Here is an 18,699-nt window from a genome sequence, read left to right as displayed (position 1 = left end):
TTACACTCATTAACAAGGGAGAATGTCTTGTCAAGGCCGACTGTAGTAAAGGATGATAACTGTAATATGGTCATAGTGCAGGAGTTACAATATGTTACAACAGAGTTTAGTGTGGCGTCTATGATGAATGCACACCTTCATGGTGGTGCAAAATATACTTTTGTATTGTCAACCACTCCAAAAGAGGAACCCACCCACTGGGCTCAAATCGTGAACCATATTTATGACCCTATAGTAATGAAGCAAGATCGAATCATCAAAGGTTCCATTACATTGTCATAAAATTGGTAAAATCGTAGTCAAGGCATAGTCTGATGTGTGTGTGAAGCAACCAAAGAAGACCAGCAAACGCCAATATTTTAGAGTTTTTTTTGAAAAGAATACGCTCAGAAGATCGAGTTTTTCAGTCCAAAAAATAAAAATAAAAATGTGCACCTGAAGCAGCCATTAATGGCGGAAAGATCTGCAGATTTTTGTTCTAAGAAGTCAGCAGCATGGCGGCCAAAGAAGGCAGCGCCCAGCTCGCAGAAGGCCATGCCCAACACACAAAATCGACTTCAAATCACAACAGTGGAGGTCAAATTCTCAAACATTTAGCAGAGAGTGCAGTCTCCACGCCTTTTACATAGCAAGAAATCCTTGTGGCGGCACCCAGAATCATCATTTTTTGACGCTCCAAACCCCTAACATGGCGTAAAAAAACATTTTTCAGCAGAGAAGGAGAAATATCGAATGAAGAAGAATGAGCTCAATTTTAGGGTTGCTTTCCCTAAGTATGTCGAATCACTAAGGTGTTTTTCTTTGCCTTATTGTATTTTTATTTCTCTCCTCAAAATGCCACGCAAAGATGCCTAGGAGGGTCGGTGTTTACATTTACCAATTTTTTTTTTTAAATTTCACACAGTGTATATATTGAATGGTTGATTTGATCTTCTCTTAATGAATATTGGTTCATATAATATTTATTAAGTTAAAATTTATAAATTACTGAATAGGTATTATATGTGAAATTATTAAAATGATAAATGTAAAAATATAATGAGTAAAATATCCATCAAGGTGAAGTTAATTTTTATCACTTTATTATTACTTGTTATATTGCTTCGCTAAAAAAGTAATAGTTGTGAGAAAATATCCATTAAAGTGAGGGAGTTATCACTTTATTAAATTTTTATCCATATCTTGACTTTATTGTAAAAATGGCATAAATGAATATCTGATAAAGTGATAATAATGAATGATCACTTTATTAGATATTTATTTACCTTTATTAGAAAGTCAAAAGGGAGATATTTTTGCAATTATGAAGGCTTGCAAGCCTGTCAGAGATATTTGAGGGTCATTTATTGTGCAATTAAGGGTTTTTATGGAAAGGCATGGGCTGACTTGACTTTTGCTCAAGTGTGTTCCCTTTTAGACATGTTTAGACCCCTAAAATGTGGGTTTTTTGAGTCTGCTCGACCTAAAAAAAGAGGAGGTGGAGTCCTTTTGACTGCCTTTGGAAAAAGCATATATACTGCAAGACTTCATTATTTCAGGGGTTATTACCTTTTGCTTCTTGCAGACTGTAATTTTTAGAGTTCTCTCTGCAGAAAGGAAGGAGTTTGTAACTCAGTTTTAGAGAGTTTGACAGCATTGTAACACCTTTTTGCAGTAATAATCAGTTCATACCTTCCCATTTTCTTCTGGTATTGTGTCCTTAATGTTAGTACAGACTTTTTGTGACATTCTTTGTCCTTAAAACTGTGTTTTTATGTGGGGATCTTATGCAGAAGTATAATTTTGCAGGTTATAAGCTTTGCGTCTAAAATAGCAGTCTTAGGTTGTGAGAAAGAGTGTTTTTTCCTCTTAAGACTGTAAATTTTAACCTTCTTATGAATTGTTGATGCAAAGATTATAATTATTGGGTTGTGTAGGAGAGTCTTTCGTTGCTGGTTTTATTCTGTGTCATTTGTTGTGAATCTTAGATTATCATTTTGGTGCATCACCTTAGGGTTAAATTTTAATTTCATATGTCTTTCTCCTCACTCTTTTCCTTGAAGAAATTGTTAGTTTAGGTGAAGAAATCGAAAAGAACCAGCTTACTCTGGAGGTCCACTTAGTTTTCAGGTTACCCGCAACCTCGAAGTGTTCCCATGTTTCAATAGGCAGCTGAAGTTCACAGCTTTAGCAGAGGGTGCAGGGCTTTATTGATAACAGGAACTTCTTCTTGGATCAACTCTAATTCATCTTCATAAATTTCCTCACGAGCTCATCAATATCTGCTTTGAATCTCTTTCAAAAATCTGTCATAAATCTCCTGAAATATCTCTCATAAATCTGCTCAAATATATTTTTAATTCTGCTCTTCATATGAATGATTTTCAATTATTTTCTTGCCTTTTACATCTCCACATTTCGTTCTTTGTATCTCATAAATATACCCTTCACCCAAGAGGATTGACTCTCCAAGGAGGTTGGCCATATGAGAGAAAACAAATTTAGTTAATCTACAAAACCCTTCCACATTTGGGCTGCAATAACAAGATGTTTATTTATAATTTTAAATCCCTTAAATGGGGCGCTAGATACCAAGGGTCGGCCTCTTAGAATAATTAAAAGTCTTTCTTTTTTTAACACCAAACAATCCTTCATCTTGGGCACTAGACATGGGTTGGCCCATGTGGGAATTAATGAAAATTTATTTATTCAAATTTAATGTAAATTAATACTTCCAATCTGAGCGCCAAACCTAATCTGATTTTTGCATTAAACTCCATTGATAATGTCAGGGGCACTGCCTTGGTTTTACTTTTGACATCAATGATGATAATTTTCCAACAATGGATGCATGTCATGTGTTGTTGGGAAGGCCGTGACAATATGTTTGAAGCGCAATTCTTAATGGGTAGAAAAACGCCTTCATCATCACAAACAATGGGAAGATGTTTTGAGATGTTGGCAAAGAAGGTGGATGAAGGCATGGTACTCAAGTGATGTTAGGTAGCAAGGATTTTTCAATGAGGCGAGGAACATAAAGGAATGTTCCACAATAGTGCTCAAGCCCGTGCAGGAGGAGAATTCATTGCACAAATTGCTATAGATTACAATGCTACTCAAGGAGTCTGCAGAAATAATCAGCTGTGAGATGCCAAAGGGATTGCCAATAGTGTGAAGCGTGCCACATTGCATCGATTCAATCCTAGGATCTTGTTAGCCAAATATAATAAGGAATTATACAAAATGAGTTCAAACAGGAGTACAAAAGTCACTAGGTAAGTATAAGAGTTCTTGGAAAGAGGTTTGATGAAAGAAAGAATGACTCTTTGCATAATACCTAGAGTACTTGTGCCAAAGAGGCAAGCTGAATGGTGAGTGGGCATAGACTCTAGGGCAAGCTAGCGAGTGAGGATGCGAGTGCCATTGTCACTACTTGTGGTTTTCTAATATGGTCGTTTCTACATTTAATATTGATGGTGGTGATGATAATTTTGAAGATCCATGTGATGCTGAAACTTGATGGCTGATTGTTGACAGTGATATTTTTAATTTTAATATTGAAGTTTAAATAATGAATATATATCATGACATTTGTTTGACTAATTGACATTGTAGCGTTTTTAATTTATGGTGAATTTGTTTATTATATGAAGTGATAAATAGTTATATATTTATTATTTTTATATATTTTTGTATGGACAAAAATAAAATGAATCCAACCCCTAATTTTTCTGACCAAATCCATGAATGGAACCCCTGAGCTGTAAACCAAACCAGTACGAGGATTGGTAACTTAGCCTCTAAACACTAATTTAGCCACGTGTGCCATTTTAGTACTTCATTGCCCTTTTCATAGTTGTAAGTTTGTGACAACTCTTGGTTTGCTCATGTCTCTGGCTTGATCCATTCCTCAATGTTGTTGTAGAAGTGTTCTAGTTGATTTGAAGTATCTGTGTATACTAAAATATTGAAGATTATCTTTGTGTGCTATGAGCTTTGAAGATGCTATTCAGATGGATTCCTCTTTTATGGCCTCAAATGATTAGAACCTTACTATGCTATTTTTGATTTTGTATTTCAGGTGTTTATATCAGATTACTTTTTTAAGACACATTTGGCTGAAGATTTTTCTTCTGCAGACATCCAAGTAAGTTATTTTGCATGCTTAATTTTATTGTAGTTCTCATGCCACTTCTCAACATAGAAAGCCCTCAATTTTATAATAGGAAAATGGTTTTGCAATTTTAGTAAGATGATGTTTCATTGCATAATAGTTTGTAAGCCTCCGTGCTTGTAAAAAGCTCTTTTTTGGAGGATGTCTGGCAATTGTTTAAAATAAATCTTGTATGCTGGCTTTAATATTGCTGAAAAATGCATTTTATGGCTATTGGAAGATGCTTATGGATTCTTGCCGTATGGGAAACTATATGCTCAGTTGGCTTATGTTATTTTTCAATGATGTAGTATGTTGTATGCTATGGCCTAAACTGTAATGCCCATTTTAATTAAGTCAGCTTATGTAGGTCCAATCCTTATTTCTTGCTAAGGATAGAGAAATATTTTTTATAAAGGAGCCATGAGAAATTAGAATTAAAAACTAAAATAAAATAAGAAAATAATAATACTTAATAATAAATAATAATAAAATAATTTCATGTAAATGGATGTGTGGGTTCCATAAAAGGTTGTTGTTACCTTTGGGACACTTGGTAGCTTCATCATGACAGATTCTATATAAGGGCTATGATAGATTCTATGACAAGAAATTAATGACTCGTAGGACAATGTGGGGCTCTCTTTATGAACGAATCTCATTAATATTTTACAAGAAAAAGTGGGGCTTATTTTAGGCAAGAATCTCATCAATATTTACAAAAGAAAGTGGTGCTATTTTTAGGTGGGATTCTCATTATAATTTAATTTCTGTTTTCTAAAAGGAAATGGGGAGTTGGAATTTGTGCCCCCAAGTTGTTCCCTTGCTGCTATATATTGAGGTGCTTGCATGCCCTTGTAAACAGTTGCCAATTTTATGACTTTTTCTGTCATAGTTTGAGCCTTGTGTTTAGCTATAGAATTCAAGGATGAAAACCTTTGGGTTTTGGAGATCCAAGGACAAAACCCTTGGGCTTTAAGGATCTAAGGATGATACTATTTTGGTTTCCTAGAGATTGGAAGATGAAAACTCATTAATTTCTTGAGGGCAATCTTACACAAGTTGTATTTGTATTGAATGTTTTTGTGTTGATGAAGAAGCTTGATTCATATTTGTGTATTATTTATTTGAAGCTTCCACATTTATATTATTTGTGCACTCTATTGCTACATCTTTGTAGGTACTATTGTTTATTTGAATAAAATAAATAAAAAATATTCTTCAGTTACCACATGCTCTCACCTTGCCTTATTGGGATTTGGGTGATCAAAAAGTGTTGAATAATAATATTTCCTCACCTTCAGATGCTGAAACAACAACACAATGTGAAACCAAGCAAACCTAATCACTGGACAACAATTAAAAATGCCTCCCAAACACATGAATGTTTGAAACTAATTGATATCAGATTGAAATAGAAATCAGACTAATTGCAAGTCTGAAGCAGGGATTAATGCTTTCGGTACAACATGCATACATCCCAGAAAAACTCACTAAAATTACCAATGTTCACATTTTTATGGATTGGCATCATAAAATCTTCAACAAAATTGCATCAAATATTTTCATTTTACCAAATATGTGGAAAGAACTCACCTTGCAGCACAAATGTGATCTCAGGGTGAAATCACCATGTCTAGTTAAGAGGTTTTTTGTATTCAAGAAATATGAAGAACTTGCATTCTTGCTCAGAGCAAATGAATGTGAAAATTAACTAGTAATCCTTCTTCGCAAGACCCAACCTCCCTTTCTAACCTTTTTAGAGCTGTTTTAGGAAAAATCATTTTGCTTTTTGTTGTTTTTAAAGTATCTTTTTTAGTTTTTGCTTTTTCATTGCTTTTTCTAGAAACCTTTTTTTCTTTTTTGTTACTTTTTCCAAGAAAAAATGTTTTATTGTTTTTTATTGTTTTTTTGAAAAATAATTTTTCCTCAATAGAATAATATCAAGTCTCCTTATGACCACTTTTCATCACCTTGAGCATAGCAACACTTTATCTACACACTTAAAACATCTTAAACAATTAAATATAAGTTGTCATTTAATTTTACTTTTTCGACAACTTTAATATTCAACCATTTAATAATTTAATTATTTTTTGCACAACTAATAAAGTTAACGAAAAATATTAAAATAGCCCAAAACATGAATTCTGACCATACCACCAATACTTTAAATGCATAGGATATTAGTCCATATAAAACTTGGCACTCTCCCAAGATGACAAACTTTTCTTAAATGTGTGGAGTGCTCTTAGAATGTTGGATCCACACGGGGAAAGTACCATTGTACTCATCTTGATTCAGAAACTCTTTGCCATTGTCAAAAAATACCTTTGCAATAAAGCTAGCACACTCTAAAAAGTTGAAGTTTCCAAAGATGTTGGAATGGACCAGAGAAAGGGACATTACAAGTCTTGAGGAACACATTAAGGCTTTCAAAGATATAGCTATTAGGGCTTGTATTGAACATGAGGATGTGGTATGTGGTTTGTTCTTCTTTTCTTTGGGAGATTTTGCATATAGCTAGTATTTATGTTTGCCTATTAGATCTGTTAGAAATTGAGAATCGTTGGAAAATGGTTTTTTGAATCAATTGAAGGTTTACATTGATCCAGCTATCTTGTATCATCAATTTGTCACTTGCAAAAGAGAGCCTAATGAACCCATCAGTCTATTTAACACTAGGTTCCACAAATTACACAGGAAATTGGTTGATGCATATCTTATGAACGAGGCTATTGCTATTCAAACATATGTGAGGGCTTTGGATTGTTTAATTGAATTAATTTTGGGAAGAACCCAAGCAAATTTGGATACTTTGGTTGTAGCTTACACAAAGATTGTGAGATTGCAACATTAGATGAATCCTCTCTTACAAGGAGCTATAGGATCTTTAGCCTCTTTTGGATGCCCATGGATTCCTAATTATATTCAGATCCTTGTTGAGCTACAACTTATATGGACGAGCTAAGAATCAAACCTAGGAAATTTGTAATGTCCCCATTTTTAGGTTCCCTAGCAGTGTAGTCATTGACTTTTTGGATGCGTGTCATCTTGTTCACAGGGGTAATTTGATGTTACCGGTGAGCTCAGATGGTTTAGAGGAGTCATATGACACTTTCAGATGTTATTTCCGACTTTTGATTGGGCTTCAAGATTCTTGGAGGGAGCGTCTATTTTTAGAAAGTCACCTAGTTAGATCTGTTTATCATATTTCATCATTGGGATCACTCCTACGCAATCAAATTTCAATTCTGATGCTTTTTGACCATTGCCACTAATTGGGTGCATTATTGAGCTATATTTAATTATTTTCACTAAGGTTGCCTTTTTAATTAAATTTATTAATTGAGCTTTAAATAATGGGTCACTTAAAAGTGACTTTAAGTGCCATAAATGTTTTAAAAGTTAATTAAATCACTTTTGGGAGTTAAAAGACATAATAAGTTAATAAAGTGATTGTAAAAGGGAGTTTTTGGAAAGTTCTCTAAAAGGCTCATAAAAAAGGGAATTGACAGCTCATTTGGTATGTTGAGTTTATTATTTCTAGTCAAGGTTACCAAGAGACGGGAGTCCTTGGAAATTCTGGAGACTGTACCAATGCCGATACGACTAATTTTCAAAAATAGAAGACATGGTGTTGTCCTATGCATTTGAAACCACTTGTCATGCCATTTGGAGGATGCATTTACTGGTTTTTCGCATTAAATCAGCAACCACGTTTTTTTATTAATGCCACATTTTGAGGGACCAAATCTCCACGAAAATGCAGTCTCCTAGTTCGTTTTTGCCTTTCATGCCAAGGCGATGAGGGTTAAGGAGGATTCAACCTTTTTCCATGCCATTTAACACTCATTTGCTACCACATTTTTTCATATAAGGCGTTTTTTGCAAAACGTGGCTAGGGTTTGGCATCTCGGTTGTCTCTATTTATTGGATGTGCTTCTTCATTCCAAAGATTGTTGCATTTTTGGAAAAGCTTTTTCAGTTTGAAGAAAGGTATGTTCACTTTCCTTTCTTTCCTTCTTTTTGTTATTTTCTTGTTTTCTTAGTTTTCTTTCTTAGTTACATTTTTGGAAATGTGTTCTTCTTCCCCCAAAAATCGGTTTTTGTGAGAGAAATCTTCCCCTTGGTATGCAATTTTTGAATTGCATTGTTCTTCCCAAATTTCCCTCTTTATTTGTATTCGGGATTTTTAATCCCGATTACAAGTTCGCTGGAAATTCTTGTTCTTCCCTTACGGTTAAGGAATTTAACCATTTTTGGTTAAAATTCCAAGTTGAAAAGTGTGAAATACCCCTCCCTTTCAAATTCGGGTTTTAAAAACTGGATTACATGTTGAAGAGTTCTTCCCATTTTCATGAAAATGACATTCCTGGATTTTCCCATTTCTATCCATTCACATTTCCCATATTCGTACTTACCATCTCTGTCATTTTCTGCAAGTCAAATTCTCATTTTCCATCCATTTCTCCATTTGCAATTTTACAAGTGTACTTGCATTTGGGTTTTAAAACCCCGATTGCATGTATGTTCTTTCCAACTTGTATACTTGCGAAAATTTCCCCAAGATCCGAAATTGGTCAAAGTCAAGATTTTCCCATTTCCATATATTTCCCCTCTTCCTCTCACAAAATCGTGAAGTTCAAGAATCAAAGTTTTTTCCATTTGGAGAAGGAAGAAGGATATTTGCAGCTGACTATGATGTTGCCTTAACTCTTTTGAGTCTTCATCACAGTATTCCAGGTTCACAATCAATGTTAGATTTGCCGGCATCCCCAGCTCCAAAGAAGATGAAATACAAATATGACAAGTATCAGAATGAGGTAGCACCTTCCCAGGTTTCTTCTCCTTTGGATCACATCAGAGACACGGAGATAGGGCACGTTGATATGTCAGAATTCGTCAAGAGGGTAGAAGATCCACAACATAATGACTTGCAGCGGCTGTTGGACAGCCATATCCACCATGCATCATCTTTCTCGGTGGCTGCCCTAGAACTTGAGTTCGTTCTTGCTTGCGCCCATCATTTTGACAAAGAGTCGAGAGTCATCAAAAATGATGATGGCGAAGCTATAATCCATCTTGATGCAGATATGATCGAGAAGGTCTTCAAAATACCTCTTGCACCTGTTTATATGAAAATCTCCAAAGAAAGTGCAGCGGAGTAATATGTGAAGAGGAAAAAAGATTGCAAGCGACACATCAATAGGTAGATCCGAGAGCCACGAGCCTCCTTCTCAAGGTGGGCGAAGTTGTATCGCTGCGATTTCAAATGGGAGATAGGAGACACCATCACTCTTCTTAACAGGATGATGGGCCTTGAGCATTCCAATGTCTTTGAGCCATGGATGTACCAGTTCATCATGTTCATAAGGCAGTCTCATCACATTTCATGGGGCGAAGAAATTAGCGATGCTTTGTGCGAACAACTTGTAGCAGTTCTTACCACCATGACCTTCTTTATGAATTCATATTTGGTATATTTGGCAGCATCACTTAGACACTTTCCAGGTCTTTCTACCAAGGGTGATCGCTCACTTATACCAGTTTGGGAGTATTATGACCAGTTGCCGTTGAGACCCAACAGACTACATTTCAGAAGTCCAAGATGCATTCTTCGGTTATTTCATGTGTCAGTTTGACAGAACTCTCAGGAACAAGAGAGTATCAGACGAGGCATGGGCAAGGGTGTGAGAGTATGGATGTTTGTTTCTTCAGTTTCTCACCTTCACCTATATGAGGATCAGATGCTATGGTGGTCAGCCATATATGCTTCCCAGATACCCAATTGATAAGATCATTCTTATGGAGTTGGGAAGACAGATCATGGCTGTTCACATTTTTCAGTCTGCTAGACACAAGGTTCGAATGGGAATCTCTACTACAAATCCATTGAAAATTGGCCGGTATTCCCTTGTCACATCTGTGAAAGCTAAGGCCATGGAGACTGAACTGCAGGAAATCAAGCTCAAAAGGTTTAAACCTAGAGCTGATTTTGATTATAGGGGTATGAAGGAGAAGATCAAGAAATCCTTTGTGCATGTGCATCGCATTGAGGACATCTGGGTAGATCTCCGCACATAAGCTGAAGTTCTGAAGATGGATTATTGCAGGCTCACTGTTGAGCAAATTGTTGATTTGAACTTAGTGGATATCCCACAAGGGATGATTGATGATGGGCACATACTTGATCCTGAATACATTTCACGGAGGGTTGAGGAAGCTCCACTTCCTTTGATCCAATGGTTGCACAAAGAGTGCATATCCATCCTTGATAGATTTCAGCCTATCTTGGTCAACACCAATGCATGGCTGAAAAGTAATGCTGTTAGACTTATAAAAATCAAGGTTGGTAAAGAAGATGATTCTACGGGGCCTCTTGGACGTAAGTCTGAGATTCAAGTTGACAACAAGGAGGGTGCATCATCTTTGGGCACAAGGATCAAGTTGCGAGTCAGTCGTGCAGTAGTGCTTCTTCCTGAGGAGACGACAGTTCGTGGGAAGGAAAAATCACGATTCCATGTTTAGGTGATCGATCTGGATAATCCAGAAGAGGGGCAGCAATCTAATGATGCTCCTAAGTCTCCAGTTTCAGACTCGGCTCATGAGATCATTCCTCTAGTTTCCATTGAGACGCCTCTTTCTCCTCCTGATTTGCTTGTGGATGAGTCGCCTCAGAAGGCTATTCCCATTTCAGCATACAAGCCATCTCCTGATCCTCAACAAGAGAGTGTGTTGGAAGTTCTTGAGGATATTCCTGCTCGTATCCAGTTATCAGAAATTGATACTTCCACTTCTGGTTTTGAAGAATTCATGAGGCAATCTTCACGCCCATTGGTAACTGAGCAAACTGTGGTCACTATCCAAACAAATATTCCTCCCAGGATAACCACGGTGATTCAAACAGAAACTGCTTCTCCTTTGCCTACGGTTGCTACTGGAGGGGAGTTGATGACTTTGCCTCCATGACTTAGTTCTTTTACCCCGGAAAGGAAGAAGCAAGAAATCTCACCTGATGCCTTTGATTACCAGCAACTGAAACAATCCAGATCCAAAGTTGCTAAGAAGACCAAGACTATCTCCAGAGTAACTGTTGACAGCAACAAGATGAAGGTAGCTGAAATTGTGGAACCTATTGCGGATAAGCCACTTGAAGAAATGTCAGCTGTCGATTATAAGGTTACAAGGATAGAGTTGGGAAAATAGACGCATGAGGTCATTAAACATGATGCTCAGTTTTCTATTGCTTCGCTGGTGCAAAGGTGTGATGAACTTCTAGCAAAGAAAGACAAGCTAGAAGGTGAAAACCGACAACTTATGACAGCCATTCATAAAATTACAAAACCTGCTACTGAAGGGAGTAACTCCATAGGTTCTTCTGGTTCCCAAGAATCAATTCGTGGAGTCGAAAGGGCTGCTCAAAAGGTACAAGCACTGGATTCTTGGGTTGATCAACTTCATGATCTATGTGCACAGGTAATGAAAGACATTTTTCAGATGATGTCTAAGTTGGAGACTGTTGAGGAGAAAATGGATCAGACTTCTAATACTTTCAAAAAGAATCTGGAAAGTGTTGAAGAAAGTTTGACAATCTGGCATACCATGCCCCAACAAAAGCTGAGTGTTCTACAGGAGCACGCCATCATCTCTTCCAGGGTCATGTACTTGGAATTTGAAGAAAATCTGGAAAACAAGACCCTTGTTCTTAAATTCCTCATTGAGGAGATCGGTGATGCAAAGAGATTCCGCGGTGAAGTTTTTCAAGATATTGTCTCACATTGTGAAGGGGGCTCTTGCAACATAGTAAGTCAGGATGGAGAGTTGATTCCAGAAGAAGAAGTTCTTGCTGATTTACAAATGAGGATTCATAATGAATGGAGGATTCAAATATGATCGAGAAGGTCTTCAGAATACCTGCTGCAATTGTTTATATGAAAATCTCCAAAGAAAGTGCAGTGGAGTAATATGTGAAGAGGGAAAAAGATTGCAAGCGACACATCAATAGGTAGATCCAAGAGCCACGAGCCTCCTTCTCAAGGTGGGCGAAGTTGTATTGCTGCGATTTCAAATGGGAGATAGGAGACACCATCACTCTTCTTAGCAGGATGATGGGCGTTGAGCATTCCAATGTCTTTGAGCCATGGATGTACCAGTTCATCATGTTCATAAGGCAGTCTCATCACATTTCATGGGGAGAAGAAATCAGCGATGCCTTGTGCGAACAACTTGTAGCAGTTCTTACCACCATGACCTTCTTTATGAATTCATATTTGGTATATTTGGCAGCATCACTTAGACACTTTCCAGGTCTTTCTACCAAGGGTGATCGCTCACTTATACCAGTTTGGGAGTATTATGACCAGTTGCCGTTCAGACCCAGCAGACTACATTTCAGAAGTCCAAGATGCATTCTTCAGTTATTTCATGTGTCAATTTGACAGAACTCTCAGGAACAAGAGAGTATCAGAAGAGGCATGGGCAAGGGTGTGCGAGTATGGATGTTTGTTTCTGCAGTTTCCCACCTTCACCTATATGAGGATCAAATGCTATGGTGGTCAGCCATATACGCTTCCCAGATACCCAATTGATAAGATCATTCTTATGGAGTTGGGAAGACAGATCATGGCTGTTCACACCTTTCAGTCTGCTAGACACAAGGTTGGAATGGGGATCTCTACTACAAATCCATTGAAAATTGGCCGGTATTCCCTTGTCACATCTGTGAAAGCTAAGGCCATGGAGACTGAATTGCAGGAAATCAAGCTCAAAAGGTTTAAACCTAGAGCTGATTTTGATTATAGGGGTATGAAGGAGAAGATCAAGAAATCCTTTGTGCATGTGCATCGCATTGAGGACATCTGGGTAGATCTCCGCACATAAGCTGAAGTTTTGAAGATGGATTATTGTAGGCTCACTGTTGAGCAAATTGTTGATTTGAACTTAGTGGATATCCCACAAGGGATGATTGATGATGGGCACATACTTGATCCTGAATACATTTCATGGAGGGTTGAGGAAGCTCCACTTCCTTTGATCCAATGGTCGCACAAAGAGTGCATATCCATCTTTGACAGATTTCAGCCTATCTTGGCCAACACCAATGCATGGCTGAAAAGTAATGCTGTTAGACTTATAAAAATCAAGGTTGGTAAAGAAGATGATTCTACGGGGCCTCTTGGACGTAAGTCTGAGATTCAAGTTGACAACAAGGAGGGTGCATCATCTTCGGGCACAAGGATCAAGTTGCGAGTCAGTCGTGCAGTAGTGCTTCTTCCTGAGGAGACGACAGTTCGTGGGAAGGAAAAATCACGATTCCATGTTTAGGTGATCGATCTGGATAATCCAGAAGAGGGGCAGCAATCTAATGATGCTCCTAAGTCTCCAGTTTCAGACTCGCCTCATGAGATCATTCCTCCAGTTTCCATTGAGACGCCTCTTTCTCCTCCTGATTTGCTTGTGGATGAGTCGCCTCAGAAGGCTATTCCCATTTCAGCATACGAGCCATCTCCTGATCCTCAACAAGAGAGTGTGTTGCAAGTTCTTGAGGATATTCCTGCTCCTATCCAGTTATCAGAAATTGATACTTCCACTTTTGGTTTTGAAGAATTCATGAGGCAATCTTCACGCCCATTGGTAACTTAGCAAACTATGGTCACTATCCAAACAAATATTCCTCCCAGGATAACCACGGTGATTCAAACAGAAACTGCTTCTCCTTTGCCTACGGTTGCTACTGGAGGGGAGTTGATGACTTTGCCTCCATGACTTAGTTCTTTTACCCCAGAAAGGAAGAAGCAAGAAATCTCACCTGATGCCTTTGATTACCAGCAACTGAAACAATCCAGATCCAAAGTTGCTAATAAGACCAAGACTATCTCCAGAGTAACTGTTGACAGCAACAAGATGAAGGTAGCTGAAATTGTGGAACCTATTGCTGATAAGCCACTTGAAGAAATGTCAGCTGTCGATTATAAGGTTACAAGGATAGAGTTGGGAAAATAGACGCATGAGGTCATTAAACATGATGCTCAGTTTTCTGTTGCGTCGCTGGTGCAAAGGTGTGATGTACTTCTAGCAAAGAAAAACAAGCTAGAAGGTGAAAACCGACAATTTATGACAGCCATTCATAAAATTACAAAACCTGTTGCTGAAGGGAGTAACTCCATAGGTTCTTCTGGTTCCCAAGAATCAATTCTTGGAGTGGAAAGGGCTGCTCAAAAGGTACAAGCACTGGATTCCTGGGTTGATCAACTTCTTGATCTATGTGCACAGGTAATGAAAGACATTTTTCAAATGATGTCTAAGTTGGAGACTGTTGAGGAGAAAATGGATCTGACTTATAATACTTTCAAAAAGAATCTGGAAAGTGTTGAAGAAAGTTTGACAATCTGGCATACCATGCCCCAACAACAGCTGAGTGTTCTACAGGAGCACGCCATCATCTCTTCCAGGGTCATGTACTTGGAATTTGAACAACTCCTGGAAAACAAGACCCTTGTTCTTAAATCCCTCATTGAGGAGATCGGTGATGCAAAGAGATTTCGGGGTGAAATTTTCCGAGATATTGTCTCACATTGTGAAGGGGCCTCTTGCAACATAGTAAGTTAGGATGGAGAGTTGATTCCAGAAGAAGAAGTTCTTGCTGATTTACAAATGAGGATTCATAATGAATGGAGGATTCAGATATGATCGAGAAGGTCTTCAGAATACCTCCTGCACCTGTTTATATGAAAATCTCCAAAGAAAGTGCAGCGGAGTACTATGTGAAGAGGGAAAAAGATTGCGAGCGACACATCAATAGGTAGATCCAAGAGCCACAAGCCTCCTTCTCAAGGTGGGTGAAGTTGTATCGCTGTGATTTCAAATGGGAGATAGGAGACACCATCACTCTTCTTAGCAGGATGATGGGCGTTGAGCATTCCAATGTCTTTGAGCCATGGATGTACCAGTTCATCATGTTCATAAGGCAGTCTCATCACATTTCATGGGGAGAAGAAATCAGCGATGCGTTGTGCGAACAACTTGTAGCAGTTCCTACCACGATGACCTTCTTTATGAATTCATATTTGGTATATTTGGCAGCATCACTTAGACACTTTCCAAGTCTTTCTACCAAGGGTGATCGCTCACTTATACCAGTTTGGGAGTATTATGACCAGTTGCCGTTGAGACCCAGCAGACTACATTTCAGAAGTCCAAGATGCATTCTTCGGTTATTTCATGTGTCAGTTTGATAGAAGTCTCAGGAACAAGAGAGTATCAGACGAGGCATGGGCAAGGGTGTGCGAGTATGGATGTTTGTTTCTGCAGTTTCCCACCTTCACCTATATGAGGATCAGATGCTATGGTGGTCAGCCATATATGCTTCCCAGATACCCAATTGATAAGATCATTCTTATGGAGTTGGGAAGACAGATCATGGCTGTTCACACTTTTCAGTCTGCTAGACACAAGGTTGGAATGGGGATCTCTACTACAAATCCATTGAAAATTGGCCGGTATTCCCTTGTCACATCTGTGAAAGCTAAGGCCATGGAGACTGAGCTGCAGGAAATCAAGCTCAAAAGGTTTAAACCTAGAGCTGATTTTGATTATAGGGGTAGGAAGGAGAAGATCAAGAAATCCTTTGTGCATGTGCATTGCATTGAGGACATCTGGGTAGATCTCCGCACATAAGCTGAAGTTCCGAAGATGGATTATTGCAGGCTCACTGTTGGGCAAACTGTTGATTTGAACTTAGTGGATATCCCACAAGGGATGATTGGTGATGGGCACATACTTGATCCTGAATACATTTCACGGAGGGTTGAGGAAGCTCCACTTCTTTTGATCCAATGGTCGCACAAAGAGTGCATATCCATCCTTGACAGATTTCAGCCTATCTTGGTCAACACCAATGCATGGCTGAAAAGTAATGCTGTTAGACTTATAAAAATCAAGGTTGGTAAAGAAGATGATTCTACGGGGCCTCTTGGACGTAAGTCTGAGATTCAAGTTGACAACAAGGAGGGTGCATCATCTTCGGGCACAAGGATCAAGTTGCGAGTCAGTCGTGCAGTAGTGCTTCTTCCTGAGGAGACGACAGTTCGTGGGAAGGAAAAATCATGATTCCATGTTTAGGTGATCGATCTGGATAATCCAGAAAAGGGGCAGCAATCTAATGATGCTCCTAAGTCTCCAGTTTCAGACTCGCCTCATGAGATCATTCCTCCAGTTTCCATTGAGACGCCTCTTTCTCCTCCTGATTTGCTTGTGGATGAGTCGCCTCAGGAGGCTATTCCCATTTCAGCATACGAGCCATCTCCTAATCCTCAACAAGAGAGTGTGTTGCAAGTTCTTGAGGATATTACTGCTCCTATCCAGTTATCAGAAATTGATACTTCCACTTTTGGTTTTGAAGAATTCATGAGGCAATCTTCACGCCCATTGGTAACTGAGCAAACTGTGGTCACTATCCAAACAAATATTCCTCTCAGGATAACCACGGTGATTCAAACAGAAACTGCTTCTCCTTTGACTACGGTTGCTACTGGAGGGGAGTTGATGACTTTGCCTCCATGAATTAGTTCTTTTACCCCGAAAAGGAAGAAGCAAGAAATCTCACCTGATGCCTTTGATTACCAGCAACTGAAACAATCCAGATCCAAAGCTGCTAAGAAGACCAAGACTATCTCCAGAGTAACTGTTGATAGCAACAAGATGAAGGTAGCTGAAATTGTGGAACCTATTGCGGATAAGCCACTTGAAGAAATGTCAGCTGTCGATTATAGGGTTACAAGGATAGAGTTGGGAAAATAGACGCATGAGGTCATTAAACATGATGCTCAGTTTTCTGTTGCCTCGCTGGTGCAACGGTGTGATGAACTTCTAGCAAAGAAAGACAAGCTAGAAGGTGAAAACCGACAACTTATGACAGCCATTCATAAAATTACAAAACCTGTTGCTGAATGGAGTAACTCCATAGGTTCTTCTGGTTCCCAAGAATCAATTCGTGGAGTGGAAAGGGCTGCTCAAAAGGTACAAGCACTGGATTCTTGGGTTGATCAACTTCATGATCTATTTGCACAGGTAATGAAAGACATTTTTCAGATGATGTCTAAGTTGGAGATTGTTGAGGAGAAAATGGATCAGACTTCTAATACTTTCAAAAAGAATCCGGAAAGTGTTGAAGAAAGTTTGACAATCTGGCATACCATGCCCCAACAACAGCTGAGTGTTCTACAGGAGCACGCCATCATTTCTTCCAGGGTCATGTACTTGGAATTTGAAGAACTCCTGGAAAACAAGACCCTTGTTCTTAAATCCCTCATTGAGGAGATCGGTGATGCAAAGAGATTCTGGGGTGAAGTTTTCTGAGATATTGTCTCACATTGTGAGGGGGCCTCTTGCAACATAGTAAGTCAGGATGGAGAGTTGATTCCAGAAGAAGAAGTTCTTGCTGATTTACAAATGAGGATTCATAATGAATGGAGGAGCGAACAATTCACGATCGCTTCAATTCAGACATTGATGAAACGCCAAGCCTTTTTGCATGAAATCCAGTCGATCCTGGATAAAAACAATTATGCACTCGTTCATTGTCATGACACTATTGTGAAGACCATGGTTGTTGCCAAGAACACCCATGGACCGAATCTCGAGGAACAAACGAGGATCCAAAAATTTCAAGGATTTGTGTCTTCACAAAATTCAACTTAAGTGTTTTTCAACACTTAGTTGAATTTTCCCTCTTTTGTAATCTTTAGTTGTATTTTTGTTTTAACAAGTTACATGTAAAAGTATTTTTTGTAAAATGCAAGTTACACATTACTTGCACTTTTGTAATTACATGTAAAGCAACTACAAGTTGTGTTCAATTAGGACTGTAGTTGGAATAAGTCTTAGTTAGTTATTGAAGAAGTCTTGGTGGTTGAGAGAATCTCTCAAGTTAGTTGGGATCCTCCCACCTTTTTCTCAAGGCTCCTCTTCTATAAATACTTGAGGGGTCTATTGTAATTTTTATCTTTTGGAAAGCAAGCAAAAACTCTGCGAAATTTACAGCAAGAAGTCTTTGAGCTTATGTATGTGAATTGAAAGTTTTGAAGAATAATAAAGAAGGATTACTCAAGTTTTGAGTCTTTGAGCTACATGTTTGAGTTTAAATGTTTTTATTTCTTCCATGCAAAGTGTTTCTAAAGGAGCTTAGTCTAATCTGATTTGAAGTCTTTGAGCAACAAGTAGAGAAGATTAATTAAAATAGGAAAATCTCTAAAAGGAGCAGCAAGTCTATGAGTTTGCGTCTATTCTTGAGGAGAAATTATTGTTTGATAAGAAATAGCAGCAAGTCTTTGAGCTTGCATTAGTTCTTGTCTTTGTGTTGAAAGAATAGTTTATTCCAGTTTTTGAGTTGTTGTCTTTTATTTGTTGTAAAATTTAGTATAGCACAGGGTAGATAGGACTTCACATAATCAAGTCTTTGATCTTGATATTGCTGTCCCGTCTCGAAGGAAGTGACGGAAGTCTTTGCGCTTTCAGGAAACTTCATTTCCTTTCTCTTATTTCACTTGGAAGTGGTTACTGCTATT

General features: G+C 38.3%; 1 protein-coding gene across 1 annotated transcript in view; it reads left to right on the top strand.

Annotated features, from left to right (window-relative positions):
• LOC131060759 (uncharacterized) overlaps positions 1-18,699 on the top strand; it is a 297,226-nt gene that overhangs the window by 94,771 nt on the left and 183,756 nt on the right. Inside the window, exon 7 of the mRNA XM_057994137.2 lies at positions 4,061-4,126. Coding sequence (XP_057850120.2) covers positions 4,061-4,126 — 66 coding nt within the window. The remainder of the gene's footprint in view (positions 1-4,060; positions 4,127-18,699) is intronic.

This window comes from Cryptomeria japonica, chromosome 10 (assembly GCF_030272615.1).
Source record: "Cryptomeria japonica chromosome 10, Sugi_1.0, whole genome shotgun sequence".
Classification (NCBI taxonomy): domain Eukaryota; kingdom Viridiplantae; phylum Streptophyta; class Pinopsida; order Cupressales; family Cupressaceae; genus Cryptomeria; species Cryptomeria japonica.
The sequence above is the reverse complement of the archived record's forward strand: the minus strand, read 5'-3'. Positions and strand labels throughout refer to the sequence as shown.